The 15,840-nt window shown below is 41.0% G+C and overlaps 1 protein-coding gene across 1 annotated transcript in view; it reads right to left on the bottom strand.

Moving 5' to 3' along the window:
• The window catches only part of igf1ra (insulin-like growth factor 1a receptor), a 130,464-nt gene that overhangs the window by 36,478 nt on the left and 78,146 nt on the right, over nucleotides 1-15,840 (bottom strand). Inside the window, exon 3 of the mRNA XM_061678275.1 lies at nucleotides 647-947. Coding sequence (XP_061534259.1) covers nucleotides 647-947 — 301 coding nt within the window. The remainder of the gene's footprint in view (nucleotides 1-646; nucleotides 948-15,840) is intronic.

Below are 15,840 nucleotides of genomic sequence, written 5' to 3'. Positions count from 1 at the left end.
TATTTTATTCTTGTCTTTAAATAATTGGTCAATTAATTGAAAAAAAAAGGAAAGGAAAGGAACCAATTTTATATACAGTGAACCCCTGTTTATTGCAATCAATATAGGGATATATCAAAACAGTTTTTTTATATAGTTGTATCGTCCCACTTTAAACGCGTTTACACTTTTAAAAAAAAAACCTTTTTGAACACATTTTAAATGTATCTGAATGCCAAAATCAAAATGTAAGCATAAAATGTAGACAAAATATTTTACGTATTGTAGTGTCTGTGCCTTTAAGAGGCAGGACCTGATGGGGTGGCTCATGATGTCAATGAGTCTGTGCGTGCGTGTGTGTGTGTGTGTGTGTGTGTGTGTGTCTGGGTGAGAGGTATGATGTACAGCAGCTTCTGCTATTTTACATACATTTTAACCCATTTATTTCTTTATCCATCAACAAATGACCTGGCCCATCTGTCCATTTTCAAACTCAAATGTGGCCCATGAGCACAAAAGTTTGCCCATCCCTGCCTCCTATCCTGAGGAGTGCCCGACAAGAACAAAAGTCTTTTTTTTGTACATCAAGGAGCAGGCAGCAGGACACCAGGCATGGCGTGTCCGGATGGATACTACCTGAAGCGGAAGCAAAGGCATCTTTCCTTACCGGTTGCTCTCGTTGCGTGCGAAGCCGGAGGGGCAGTCGGGCATGCATTCGCCCTCGTGGATGACAAAGTGAACGTCGCTGGGCAGGTGCACTTGGGAGCACAGTTCCATGGTGATGCAGCGCCAGCCCTCAAACTTGTACGTGTCGGGCGGGCAGTCGGGTACGCAGCGGCTCTCGTGGTAGTAGTGGAGGCAGGCGGAGCACGCCGTGTCGCTGTGGGCTTCCGTGCAGCTGCCCAGGCACTGGCTATGGCAACATTCACCCTTGTCAGTGCACGCCTGCTTGCAATGACCGGGACATACTGGAGGAGACACAGAAAGGATGGAGGGAAGACATCAGTGAGGTTCGGAAGAAACTGAATAACACACGATGGATATTAAATAAGAGATTGACATTGACACTGACGTTGGGAGATGGCACCTTTGTAGTAAATATAGTCCACACTTTGAAGGGGTGAAAAGTTTACTGGTAAGTGAATAGACTAAAACAGTCTGTGACGTTACCCTCTTGAAAATAACAATGTTCCTGCAGGCGCGGAGGGAAGAAAATAAATAGGGAAATGACCGTTTGTGCTTCAAATAGAGCCGCAAGGCGTCATGAATAATAGAAACGTCTCATTTGTTTGTTGTGAGAAGCGTGGTCGGGGGTGGGGGCTTGGGGGGGGGGGGGGGTTATCAATGGTACACTTTATATTGCATTTGCTCATGGTCTTCACACAGGAAGCAAAATTACTAGTATTATGTCAGCCTGGATTCTCCTTTCACATGGCATGCGCTGCAACAGCACACAAACGGCGAAAGAAGACTGCGATGACGCAGAAGAGGATGCAATATACGATACGGATCCTGGTTAATTTTTACACATACAGTCTATAATATATATATATATATATATATATATATATATATATATATATATATATATATATACATTTCATATTATTTGTTCTTAGTTTGTGTAAATATTTTCATCCATCCATCCATTTTCTGAGTCGCTTCTCCTCACTAGGGTCGTGGGCGTGCTGGAGCCTTTTCCAGCTAACATTGAGCAGGAGGCGGGATACACCCTGAACCGGTAGCCAGCCAATCGCAGGGCACATACAAACAAACAACCATTCGCACTCACATTCTCACCTACGGGCAATTTAGAGTTGTCAATTAACCTACCACGGATGGTTTTGGGATGTGGGAGGGAACCGGAGAGCCCGGAGAAAACCCACGCAGGCACGGGGAGAACATGCAAACTCCACTCAGGCGGGGCCGGGAATCGAACCCCGCTCCTCAGAATTGTAAGGCTGACGCTCTAACCAGTCGTCCACCGTCCTAAATATTTTCATTATATCTTGAATTTTTGACCAATATTTTCACATTTATACATTTACAGTATACATTTATTTATTTTTTTCTTGTAATATGTATTTAGTTATACACTGTGTATACACACACACAATCTTATTGGCCTAATAGTATTGTGTCATTTTCTATTTTGTATTTTTTTTGTATAAATGTTTTCTCTCCAACACTTTTTCCTTATATTTATGTTTTTGATATAATTTTTTTTTCATTATTTTGTTTCATTATGTATTCTTTTGTGACAATTTGTTTTGTGACAATATGTTTTTATTTTTTTCCCCACAAAAATTCTTTTGTTCATCTAATATATTTTTATTTTTTAATATTTTGGTATTTTTTATGTAACATTTTATTTTTGTAGATATTTTAAGCATTATTTTTTTGGCATTCATATCACCTTATGTTTGGACACTCCCATTAGAAAACCTGTGACCTTTTTCTTTAGCGATATCGGGATAAAACTGCTAAGCAAGTTCTCATAATGATTGTGAGAGAATTTTTTATCGTGTTAGTTTAAATTCTCAAAACGTGAAAACTTATCATTCATACATCGAAAACTGGCCTGTGCGGACCAGCTAAAAAAAACACACATATGGGAAAGGTAGGAGTCGAGATGTTTTTTTTGCGGCAGCAAATAGGACCGCACCCCCCCATCTAACCTCACCATAGGGAGTAGTTTGTGTTGTTGTATGCATCTTTGTGGTCTTGGGTTATTAATCCAAGACAAATTTCTCCACAGTGCCAATAAAGCTGAACAACCATCTCCGAGTGATAGGGCAGAGGGAAATACATGCAAAAACACAGCACACCCCCCCCCCGTTGTCATAAGCCCCTTTTACACTGCTTGTAAAAGCAACTAATTTTTTCAAATTTTTGAACGGGACCGACTCGGAATTTTCTGTCAATGGGACAATTTTCTGTCTTTGAAGGTTGCATCAGTACGGAGCCTTAGACATGACATGTAAAAAAAAAAAAAAAATAAATAAAATAGTTCATGCACACGAACTACTAATTTGTGCGCACGAGCTAATAATAATACCCTCCTGTCCAGTATGGACGCATGAAATAGTTTATTATCGTAGTTTGTGCACACAAAGTAGTTGTTCATGCGCACGATGTAGTAGTTCGTGCGCACGAAATAGATTTTTCCCCTCATGTCATGTCCGGGGCTCCGTATATCAGAGCTTCAACAGAGGTGATTTGTTCACTGTATGTGCATGCAGTGATCTGCGACACTAATTGACAAGTGAAACTGGGGCGCTTGGTGATGAAGTGCTGCCTTGATGAGTGAAAATATAATCCATAGTTGTACTTTCTTTATGTGTGCACAAGTAGCCATCCACTCGGTCCACCCCTAGTCGCCATGGTTACAAAACCCGGACTTGGCATTGGAGCGCTGTGTCAGGGTGAGCGGTGGCTTATTTGAATGAGATGCGATTGCCCCTTCAAAACTGAGTGATTTCAACCTGAGTGTTACAGTGTACTTTAATTCTCAATCCTTGGGATATTTTGATGAAAGGGTGTCACAGGGTAAAAATAAGTCTCGTTTAGTCACATAGCTAGGCGGATGTGAGCCCTGCTCGTTTCCTCGCTTTGAAATGAGAGTCAGCTGCCGAGCTAATCACCAGATGAATATTTCATGCAGCTTTACAAAACATTTGTGTGGCTTCGCCATGTGCGCACTACAGCGATGCTGCTGACTCCCAAACGTGTCAAATTCACTTTAGCCTCACAAAACAGGAAAGAGTGAAAAAAAGGCTTCTTGCAACTCGTCAGTTTTCTCTAATACTTCCAATTCTTTCTTACCATGAGTTAAATTAAATGGTACAGATGAGGAATTCCAAAACAGGGGAAAACCACAAACACATTGGATCTGATTTCATATAATCATTGATCATTACACTGGAGCCCATCTGTTACAGTGTGCAGTAAGACTTTTTCACACAAAGGGTCAGCAAAATCAGTGAGCGCATGAATGTTATGCTTTGAGAGTGATTGTTTCAACTACACTCTTGTGCGATTGTTATGGCACACAACTTTGAGTGTGAATGTTTCAACTACATGAGCATTTGAATGTTCAGCCACACGTAGCTTTGTGAGTGATTGTTTTGTTTCAACAGGTGTGTGATTGTTATGCTACGCCTAAGCTTGGGAGTGATTGTTTTGACTACATGAGCATGTGATTATTATGCCACACATAGCTTTGAGAGTGATAGTTGATTACATGCGCGTGTGATTGTTCGGCCAGACAATGTTGTGACTGTTTTGACTACACCAGCGTTTGACTGTTATGCCGCATGTTTGAGAGTGATTGTTTCAACGACACACTAGTGAGGTTGTTATGCTACACATCTTTGCGAGTAAATGTTTTATGTGTGATTGTTATGCTACTACGCCGAAGCTTGGGAGTGACTGTATTGACTACGTGAGGATGTGATTGTTAGGCCACAAATAGCTTTGAGAGTGATTGTTGAGTACATGTACGTGTGATTGTTCAGCCACACAGCAGTGCGTGATTGTTTTGACTACATAACCGTTTGACTGATATGCTGCACTTAGGTTTGAGTAAATGTTTCGACTGTTAGAGTGTGTTATCCTTGAGAGTGATTGTTTTAACTCCATGAGCATGTTATGGCTCGGACACATATAGCTTTGAGAAGGATTTCTCAGACAACACAAGCGCATCGATGTTATGCCACACTTAGCTTTCAAATTTCTATTTGGAACACACAAGCCTGTGATTGTTATGCCACACGTAGCTTTTAACATTGATTGTTTTGTCTACAAAGCCCGTGATAGCTGGGCCGCACATAGTTTTGAGAGAGATTGCTTCAACTACAAAAGTGTGAGAAGGTTATGCCACATATAGTTTTTGAAAGTGATTGCTTCGACAACACAGCCGTGCGATTGTTACTTTGAGTATTTTTTTTCAACTACTGTGATAGTTACACCACACATACCTTTGAGTGTGACTGTTTCAAATACACGGGCTTGTGGTTAGGAGATGTGTCAGAAATATTCAAGGACTGGTGTCTCAAAAGACATAATTCAAATTAAAACTACAAATACACATTTTCCCCTTTGAAGTGATCGCCCTATATTCTAATGCAATTGCCCTGCCTTCTCTGCTGCGCCTTGCATGCACTCCTGAGAGGATTCTTTCCGGAATCATCCACTGCGCCGTCGTCTCGGCCCTCCTGATGTCATCCATGCCTTCAAAATGGGTCCCATTGATGACGCACTTGAGCTTGGGTTTCTCCTGCATAGCGATGTTCTTCTCGGCCAGGAATTGTCAGATGCTCAGGGCATTGTGAGCAGGAGTATTGTCATGGTGAAGCAGCCATGAGTTGTCCCGCCACATTAGTCACCTATTCTCGTGTACTTAAGAAGCAAACGTAGCAGGGGTTCTTGGCGTGCTGCTAGATAGTCTGGCCCACATTGTAGGGGGAAACCCGTAGTTCGTTTGTGGGGAAATCTTTGGAGATGCTAGTCCTGGAACCTTTCTGGCACACCTCATAGATTTGAGGGTGATAGAATTACTCGAGTGAACAATATCAGGAATAATATGATACTTCAATACTATGTACTGTATAGCATCAGTGCACAGTGGGCTCTGCAGTCCATCATGAACTGTATCAGGTCCAACACACATTTGCACATACACACCGGTTGTCTTACAACAGCTGTGCTTTGATTTGACACAGGATGTTGACCCCAGCGTGTTTAAAGCAGCCAGATCACTGCTTCATTTTTATTTATTTTTTCTTGGAATGCAACCAACAGGGGGCAGCCAAGGCAAGTTGTAATGAGCCTACTCTACTGGAGGTAACCCCCCCAGTTTTTTTACTGCAGCATCCTCTCTGGGGATTTCTCAAGTGATGGACATTCCAAAAATGCACAGCAGAAGAAAAGTGGAGCAATGGGTGCTCACCATAAATCCATATAAGTTTCAATGTGTCACCAAACAAGCGGCGCTGTCAAGTATACAATCCTCTATTTATGGACATGCTAAACACGGCCCCTATTTCCACACAGTGGCTTTTTCACTGCTTCAAAGGAAAGGGATGTCCTGAGTCACATCAGGCGACATATTTCCCTTTCACGATAAACTCATAAGTGGACATTCAATTTGACAGGGACAGAGGGGGAAGCATCAGCAGCTTAGTAGATGTTGGCAGCCGTGTCGAAATGGTCATTCGTATAAAATTCCATTGCAAATCAAACATCAGGAAAATTAACGGTTGTTTTAAATTAACATGAGATGGTAGAAAAGACCTGAAAGGCCAATTTTTCAGAATTTTTGTTTTTACTTTTTTATTTTATTTTTTTCCTCTAATATTTTTATATTTTCTCCTCAATATTTGTGCATTTTTTCTAATCCTAGTGTTTTTTAATGTAGTATTTAGTGTTACCCTGACTTAGAAGTGTTCCATCTTCAGTTTTTCAAGCAGTGGCTTATCTATGTTTTACTTTGTGTTGCGAACCAAAATTTGAGATATGAGCGAGGTTCAGCTATGTTACTGCTCAATCTAAGTAAAAACAAAAAGGGAGCAATTAAAGTACTGCAATGCCCTCGCATGTGGGTAAGGAGAACCTAGGTTGCTGATGCACTTTCGGCTCTTCATTAAATGGGGCTAACAGTCAAACACACAAATACAACGTGACAACATTCGCAAGGAACTGCAGTAGGCCACAACTCATGCTCACATGCAGACTGTCTAAATTGGGCCAACACGACTCCAGCTCCTGATGTCCCTCATAAGTCAGTCCGTAAAGTAATTACATTCCATAAAACATTGTTTTACTTTCTCCTTTATTATGTTTTATACAACAGTGCTATTTGGTTTTATTAATAAAAATGTAAAAAGAATTGTGGTGCTTTTTGGAGGGGATGAACCGGACAAATGGCATTTCAATTAATTTCAATGAGAAAATGTAGTTGATTTCCAAGTAAGCTGGGTGATGAGTTTGTAACGTAATAAATTAAACTTGTAAGTCAGGTACGACTGTATTTTGCTCACGTGCAGCATGGTGTTCTTTATGTGCCCTCCGACTGACTGGTGAACAGTACAAGGGTGTACCACACCTCTCACCCCAAGTAAGCTCGGATAGGTTCCCAAACCTAATGAAGCCAAGTGCTGTAAAACTATAGGATTTCAGGTAGCTCAACGATACCATACGATACAATATCTATTCCTAGTGTGTGCTGAAAGTTTTACAAGACTCTTGAGCATCAAATGTTTACGATGTTATTCCTCTGCAGCAAAGTAGTCGGCTCAGACGCCGACCCACCCCTGCTGCTCGCCTCAGCACCGCAATACGAGCAGCAACCAGGTCCATTTCATCAACAGTAAACAACACGAGGGTCGGCGCAGGGAGCACAGAGTTCCCCTTCTGAGCAACGGCCATTAAAGAAGAGCGCAAGAGCAAGAGGAGAGGGGCAAGGGACAGACAAGTGCTTAGCATTGTTTGCTTGTTTGATTTTTTTCTGCAGATTCTTCACATAGTCCGCTGGCTGGACTATGTGAAGAATCTGCAGAATGTTCCGGACTGTGGAGAATGTTAATCCACTGTTCCGCTACAACAACACAGAAACACGAGTGGCTTTTTCCACCAATATAAGCAATTGAAAACAACCACAAGATGAGAGAGGATTCATTATCAAATACAGTGAACCCCCATCTTTTCTATTCATCCATTTTCTGAGCCGCTTCTCCTCAGTAGTGTCGCGGGCGTGCTGGAGCCTATCCCAGCTATCTTCGAGCGAGAGAGGGGGCTACACCCTGAACTGGTTGCCAGCCAATAGCAGGGCACACATAAACAAACAACCATTCGCACTCACATTCACACCTACGGGCAATTTAGAGTTGTCAATTAACCTACCATGCTTGTTTTTGGGATGTGGGAGGAAACCGGAGTGCCCGGAGAAAACCCACGCAGGCACGGGGAGAACATGCAAACGCCACACAGGCGGGGCCAGGGATTGAACCCCGGTCCTCAGAACTGTGAGGCAGACACTCTAGCCAGTCGTCCACCGTGCCGCCTCTTTTCTATTCTATTCTAAGAAAATGTATAGAAAATACTGTATAAACTAGTATTTGAGATACATTCAAATACAAGCCCCGCTGTGATATGATTGGCTCCTGCATCATGGGAAGGGCAGGCTACTTACATGTAAGGAGATGACCATTCCAAAGATGTATCACATTTGTACAAAATAAAAACAATCAAGTTTGTTAGGGTTAGGGTTGGGGTGGGTGAAGATGGGTTAGAGTGGGTTATGGTTAGGGGGATTCAAAATAACACCGCCACACTGAAGTCACATATTTCATTTCCCGTCTCGTAGGATGGAACAGTCAATCATATTGCAGCGGTGCATGTCCTGCAGCCAATCCTATTGCAACAGGGTCTAGTCACTTAAAAAATGCGATATAGCGGGGATCCAAATGATGAACCCGGATGTGGTGGGGGTACATTGTCTTAGGAACAGCTTTCAGCATGACTCATGATTCTGCATAGTAAAAAGCACAACCACTATTTCATGGCCAATGCTCAAAATGATCATCCAACTTTGACACCAGTATCAGTTACATTGGATGGTGTAGGCAAAAAAAGTTTGGCAATTTAGCGTCACCAATTTGTCGAATGTACCTGATTCTGATAAGTGCTCATTTGGGTGAATTTCCTAGAAGGAGGTTATCAAATGACATGCCCTTAAATTTACCTAAAATGGCTGCTTCTAACAAAAATGGCTGAATTCCTGTTTCAAAAAAAATAAAAATAAATTAAAAAACACTTTCCAGGGGGACACTACTGAGTGAGTTTGTTGTTGGGGACCCCTAAAATACATACATTTTCATCAGGATACATATGCTCACAAAAATTAGCATAACATAAAAGAAAATGGTTCCATCAATAAGGTCAGTTTCCATTGATTTGATTACACTGACTGGTCACAACAAAAATGTACTCATTCACATTCTAATAAGTTCCAGTACAAGAGATCTATCCAAACTAATTTTTTGTTGTGCACAAATGCAGCTACAATTATGAACATGAAATTGTACTGATTATTTTTTTGTGTCTTTTTGCATTGTATCTCATAATACTGGTGGCCAGTTTGTGTTAAGGCAGGTTGGCCTCGTTTATCCTGACACTTATGTCACGCTACTTCACGCTTACTAGTAGTTTATGTACGCTGGCATACTATTTTTCCAAATCATTATACTCATGAACTGATATAAATAAAATCCTAAAAATTGAAGCTTGGGATGTCCTGCTTGTGTCACAAAGAAAGGTGACAGGGAGTTTGGAAAGCATTCATTATTTACTGTGGCAGTACTGTAGGGGGCTGGAGGTGTAGTGGGGCGGGCAGGTGTCAGGGGAACGAGGGAGGGAGCTTTCTGTGGGGACCAATGGCGAGCGGGCAGGGGAGGGTCTAATCCCTATGATTTAACATGTTATTGAGTCTGGCGCAGAGGTGGTAAACAACTCTAGTAGGGGTAGAGAGGGAGGAGGCAAGGGGGGAGAAGGGGTGGCGTAACCATGGCGATTAAGCATGGCTTTTCCAAAGATTTCAGTGAGAGGGTGAAGAAAAACCTGGCAAGAAGGAATCTAGTAAGAAAAAAATATATTTTTTTAACTGGAAAAATGCTAATGCTGTCTTTAATGTAGAACTATCTACTTGTCTGTTGTGTAAATGCCCACTATAGCAGAGAAATACTGTATGTGGTATACAGCGATAGTTTTTTTTCATGGGTTTTTATTTTAGCTTATTCAAATAAAAAATATATGGCTTGGCTCAATAAAGGTTAGCAAACACTGCTATTGCACATTGGTTTAATGCACCCACTGCATGGACGTCGAGTCTCTCGCTGCTGTTGGAACTGATTAGGTCAGGTTACTGATAGTGGACAAGTGGGAAGTTAGCGCAAGTGGGATACAGTAGCAGACAGCGGGGCTATCAAGAGCACCCACCCACCCCCCTACTTTGCTTTTCTCCATCAGACCACATCCTTATCCGGCAACCCAAGCCTCCCTGGGAGCCACGGTGGATGGCCCCCGTTGCACTTGTTTAAAAACCACATCAGGCCAGACAATCAGAAAAGAGGATGCTTCCTCCACTCTGAGCCAAACTGAAACCACATGAGAGCTGATGGTTCAGTAGTGTATCAAGGCTCGCATTTCAGGATGGACTGGTCCCATCTGAAGTGCTCTTTTTCACCTCATCACAGCCGCAACAGTGTATGATCCACTGTCAAACAGTGATTCCTAAACACTCTGCCGTGAAAGATCATAAGGTGTGACACGGGAAATTATTAGGGCTGCAACTAATGAATATTTTAATAATCGATTAACCTGTTGATTATTTTTTTTAATCATTGAATCAAATAAAAAAATAAGAATTTCTATCCCTTTAATCAAAAACAGTACATCATTTCAAATTGACGGTGCATTTTCTGCACTGTCAATTTGATAAATAAAACATAAATGAATTATAATACTGATTTGGTCCATAACATGTCAGAAAATAGGTAAAAATGTTGATCACTGTTTTCCAAAGTAAAAGCAGATCTTTGCAAATGGTTTATTTTTTTTTTATGAAAAAGCTGTACACTTTCATTCCAATATGCCACCGCCACCTAAAGTTTATGAAAATGGTGTAGCCTACGCTTTCATTCCAATACGATATGGGTACATATGACTATATATATGTACAGTTGTGCTCATAAGTTTACATACCCTGGAAATATAGTTTTGTTTTTAAATACGACTGATAACTGAACAACAACCATCACTAATTTCTTTATTGGTTATGTTTTGTTTCACGATAATGCTTTTCTAAAATGCTTGGAAGTTTAATTTGAATCCCATTAAAATTAAATTAAATATTTAACCTGGTCCTTCGTGTTTCCTTTAAAGAATTGTATCCATCTTACAAATACTGCCTTGGTAATCAAACATATGAGCACAACTGTGTTTTCTCATTACTAAATAAAAGTAGGGCTGCGAATTTCAAAATAAGAGCAAGCAAATAAAAAAATTATTAAGTGGTCATAAAAGTGCTTAACTTCAGAAACTAAACTAGGTCTCTAAGCGATTACTCGTTTATCAAAAATAGTTGTTGATTAATTTGATTATCAATTAGGTGTTGATTAATCAGTTAATTATTGCACCTCTAGAAATTACATAATGCCATTCAACTGGTTCAAAATATAGCAGTATCTGGTATCTTTTTGAAGTTATGAGCTGTCGTGTAATTTACTGCAATCCCCTCACATGTGGGCAAGGAGTGCCACAGTCACTGAAACACTTTCAGCCGTTTATTGAATGGGACAAACAGTCAAACACCCAAATACAAAAGGAGAACAGTCACTAGGAGCTGCTGTAGGCTACAACTCACAATCAGACACTCACACATAGTCGAACTCCAACAGACTCCAGCTCATAGCAGCACTCACTAAGCCACCCCCCTTAAAGGCACACATTCAACACGAATACAAACAGGACATACATTAATTTCAATGTTCTTTTTTTTTTTTTTTTTACATTATCGTTTATTAGGTTTTCTGTACAATACGGTGCTATTTTCCATTTTTTAAAAATGATGGTGTTTCTTTAGGGGCTGGAATGGATTAATGGAATTTAAATTAATTTCAATAGTAAAAATTGATTGGATGAGTAAAATGTGCGGCAAGCTTGGTCATGAAAATAATTAAACAGTGCCTTTAGATTTTTCTCATGTAAAATATGTTCCTTTGCTCAATAAAAGTTGGGAAGCATTGCTGTAATGTATCATGATGTGATTTCCTGAGGTGTTCCCGACTGGTCTCAGTGTGGCCAGGGTCTCTTCCGCTCGCCTGCCCAATAAAGGCCAGCTATGTGTTTTTCACCCAACTTGCTGGTTCTGTGTGTGCAGGCATGCATGGCATTTCCCCCCTCAGTCACAACAACAACAACACACACACACACATATGCGTGCACGCACACACACACACACACATGCACACACACACACAGTGGTCAAACTTCTCCCCTCAGGCTAACTGCGCAGCTGCTTGCTTTGATTGCACCCGCTAACAGGATGCAGGTATTCAGGCACTGTCGCCTGGCAAAAGCACTTTAATCATGGGATGTGGTCCATTTTAAAAACTATAAACCAAATTGGACTCTTTTTTTTTTTTTTTTGTATTATATAGGAAAAATACAGGAATTATTTTTGGTTTGTCATTGAAAACTCAAAGGGGACATACAGTTAACGCTCCGTTTATCACAGGGGATCCCTTCCAGACCCACCCACAATACCATATAAAAGTTTTATATGGTTTCACTCCTCCGACACACATTTTTAACACATTGTAAACATATTTGAACATGAAAAACAAATTGCAAACATGAAATGTACAGAAAATACTGTACTATAGTGTCTATGTACATGCATGTGGTGTTCAGAGGCGGGGCCCGGTGGGCTGAAGTGTGAGTGTCTTTGGGCGAGAGATGTGGACGACAGTAGCTCTCTGCATGAGTGCCCTCATTTTGTTTATGGGTTTTATTATTCCCTCCAAGTTCAATAAATGGCTGAAAAATGCATCTGCGACTTTGGTTCTCCTTTCTTACATGCAAGGCCGTTAAATGGAAGTATACTGTAAAAACCCATAAAAACAATGACTTAAAAAAACGAGATTAATCAGGGTCGCGGACGATGAACGACGGAACACTATTATATCCAAATTGTCTGCAGTGCCTGTGCCAGTGGTGGCTCAGCACAAGGGTCATTCATTTCCAGTATGAACGCAAAAGGGTGAACATCTCCAGAAGTCTCCAATAATACCACAAAAAGCATGACAGTACATTTCGTTCTTGATCGTGTCTCGGTATGAGGCTTCACTTTGCATTCGGAAACACCCCATGCCGGATTTGGCAAAGCAACCCCAGAACAAAACTGGACCACCTGCATATTCCACATACTGTAAGCTACAGTGTACTGCTACACTGTTTCAGGCTAGTTTATTTTGTTTGTTTTCCAAAATAATTCTGTTGGACACCACAACAATGAAGCGATGACTGATTCTCAGTTAATATACACTTGATTATTACGTTTGAAAATGTTAAGTTATTTCAGCAACCATTGTGGGGTTAACTTTCTTTATCAACAAGGGTATGAATTATCTTGTCCATGTACAGTATATTGGTGTTTAGTGATGCAGTGATAGAATGGCTAGATTCATCATATTAATAGATAGATTATAATAGAAAGCGGAGCGTCTGCCTCACAGTTCAGAGGACCGGGGTTCAATCCCCGGCCTCGCCTGTGTGGAGTTTGCATGTTCTCCCCGTGCCTACGTGGGTTTTCTCCGGGCACTCTGGTTTCCTCCCACATCCCAAAAACATGCATGGTAGGTTAAATAACGACTCTAAATTGCCCGTAGGTGTGAATGTGAGTGCGAATGGTTGTTTGTTTGTATGTGCCCTGCGATTGGCTGGCAACCAGTTCAGGGTGTACCCCGCATCCTGCCCGATGATAGCTGGGATAGGCTCCAGCACGCCCGCGACCCTTGTGAGGAGAAGCGGCTCAGAAAATTATAGAAAGCATTTATTGTCATGGATGCAGGTACAACAAACTCAGGAACTCTAAAGTACAACAACAATTACTTGAATGTCAGGCGTGACAGTGTCAAATAATGCGCGATATTGTGGTATTAATACATCATCCAAACCCTTGGCAAGTATTTATAAAGTAGGGCTATGATATCTGGAAGTAAGAAAATTAATCGATGATTTACACCAATAGATTTGCAAAAAATATAACTTAATTTGCCTTGCCCCAAAGTTAAAGGAGTCATATTATGCATTTTTCAGAATTTAAAACTCTGAATGAATCCAAAATATCTATCCATCCATTTTGTGTAGGGCTTGTTGGGTGAAAAACCAACAATTGTGATGCAGAGATACAATGAAAATGTCTGAAGGAATTAGTGACTTTATTTTACAACTGGGGAGACAACAGAGACTATAACATCAGGGTGGAACAATATAATTTAAAGTGTTATGACAAATTTAGTCATAGGCTACTGAAATTTACTTTTGTCAATCCGCTGTTCAAAACAAGGTTGTCTGCATTTCAGTAACAAAGGAATCGCATATTTTATTCATAAATATGTGAACGGCAGACATCGAACCCTCTGAATCATTGTTGAAAGCAATCCATTGAACACATTGTTATTATCATGATATATATATATATATATATATATATATAATATATATATATATATATATTTTTTTTTTTTTTTTGGGGGGGGATTTTTCAAAATCATCCCACTGGCTGGCACGCAGCTGTGGGGGAGAAGGGCCACATGCACAAACGATCGTGGCTAGATTCATAAGGTCTGTGGAGGTTTTCTCACCAGCTCATACTGTAATTAATCACGGTTATCTTTTACCACACTGGCCAAGTGACAATGCTCCGGTCATGCACGGATTGCTCTTCCTCCATGCGAGACAGTCATTGCGCCTCACTTAAAAGGAATGAATGAAAGAAGCCGCTTTGATTGGCGGCGAATAAAGTCGGCTGCCTGTGTTCACTCCCACAAAAGCACAGACAGCCCCTTTTTTTAAAAACGCCGGCTGGACATGTCTGCGAAATTATGACCACTCGGTCTAACCCGCCTCTACGCAGATTTACGACACCCGTCACGCTGGATTTGAGCTATTCACGAAAATAGAGCCCATAGTAACAGTGTCTGTCCCATTTGCTCTTAATGAAAAATGCAGTGAAAAAGAAAAAACTGACAAATTTCCACAGACGCACTAATAAATGTTGCAGACAATCTTCTCATCTCCATTTTCACATCCTGTATTTTCCAAAACTTTAGTCCACAGAGCATCACTAAATCCCGGCATGAGCGAAGCACCTTTTCCACATGTTAGGAAGTGTTTCCTCTTTGCTCCTAAAAATAAATGACTTCCCAGATTTGCTTCATTAAATACACTGTGTTTCCTGGCGAGCGCTTTAGCCCAGCTGGAGGTGGATGGGGTGCAAAACTGGCGGTTGGCCGCTTTGCTATCTGCACCACTTCGAGCGTGTCACGAAACTTTGGCGAATCACACCCTAATTGCACACCTGTGAATGCAGCCATGATGACCATCACAAAAGATGGTTACAATGGTTACAAAAACCTCTGCTTTCAATCTTGTACAGCCTTCTCGTTGTACTGTAAGGGAACTGTAAAATGTGACCATTGTATTCCAGCCACCTGGCTGTGGTCGCACCTGTAACAGGACACGTAAGCTACCTAGAGAACCGCAAGCTGGGTGGACCAATGTGACTTTGACAGAACAAACTCCGCAAAAACATGTTTGTTCAAGGTAAACACACCTATCCATAGAAACTACATCAAAATTATAATAAGGAGAGCACGGTAGAATCGTGGGTTGAACGTCTGCCTCACAGTTCATAGGTTATGGGTTTGAATCTCGGTCCATCCTTTCTGTGTGGAGTTTGCACTGGAATTTCTAGGTACTCTGGCTTCATTCCATATCCCAAAAACATTCAGGTAAGGCTCTGAAGTCTGTAAATTACCCATGGGTGTGAATGTTTTTTTTTTTTTTTTTTGTATATACGTTGTAGGTACCCTGCCATTAATTGGCAACCAGTCCAGGGTGTATCCCACCTCTCGCCCCAAAGTCAGCAGGGAAAGATTCCAGCTCAACCGCAACCTTGATGAGTACAAGCGGTATAGAAAGATAACTATTCTGATTATTGCTCTTTTTCTTTCCTTTAAATTTTTGGACATTATAGTCATCGTAGTTAATAATGGGGTGTCCTCAGTTTACCACAGT

Source organism: Phycodurus eques, chromosome 5, assembly GCF_024500275.1.
Source record: "Phycodurus eques isolate BA_2022a chromosome 5, UOR_Pequ_1.1, whole genome shotgun sequence".
In the NCBI taxonomy this organism is placed as follows: domain Eukaryota; kingdom Metazoa; phylum Chordata; class Actinopteri; order Syngnathiformes; family Syngnathidae; genus Phycodurus; species Phycodurus eques.
Note: the sequence above shows the minus strand (reverse complement) of the source record. Positions and strands in the feature narration are given on the sequence as shown.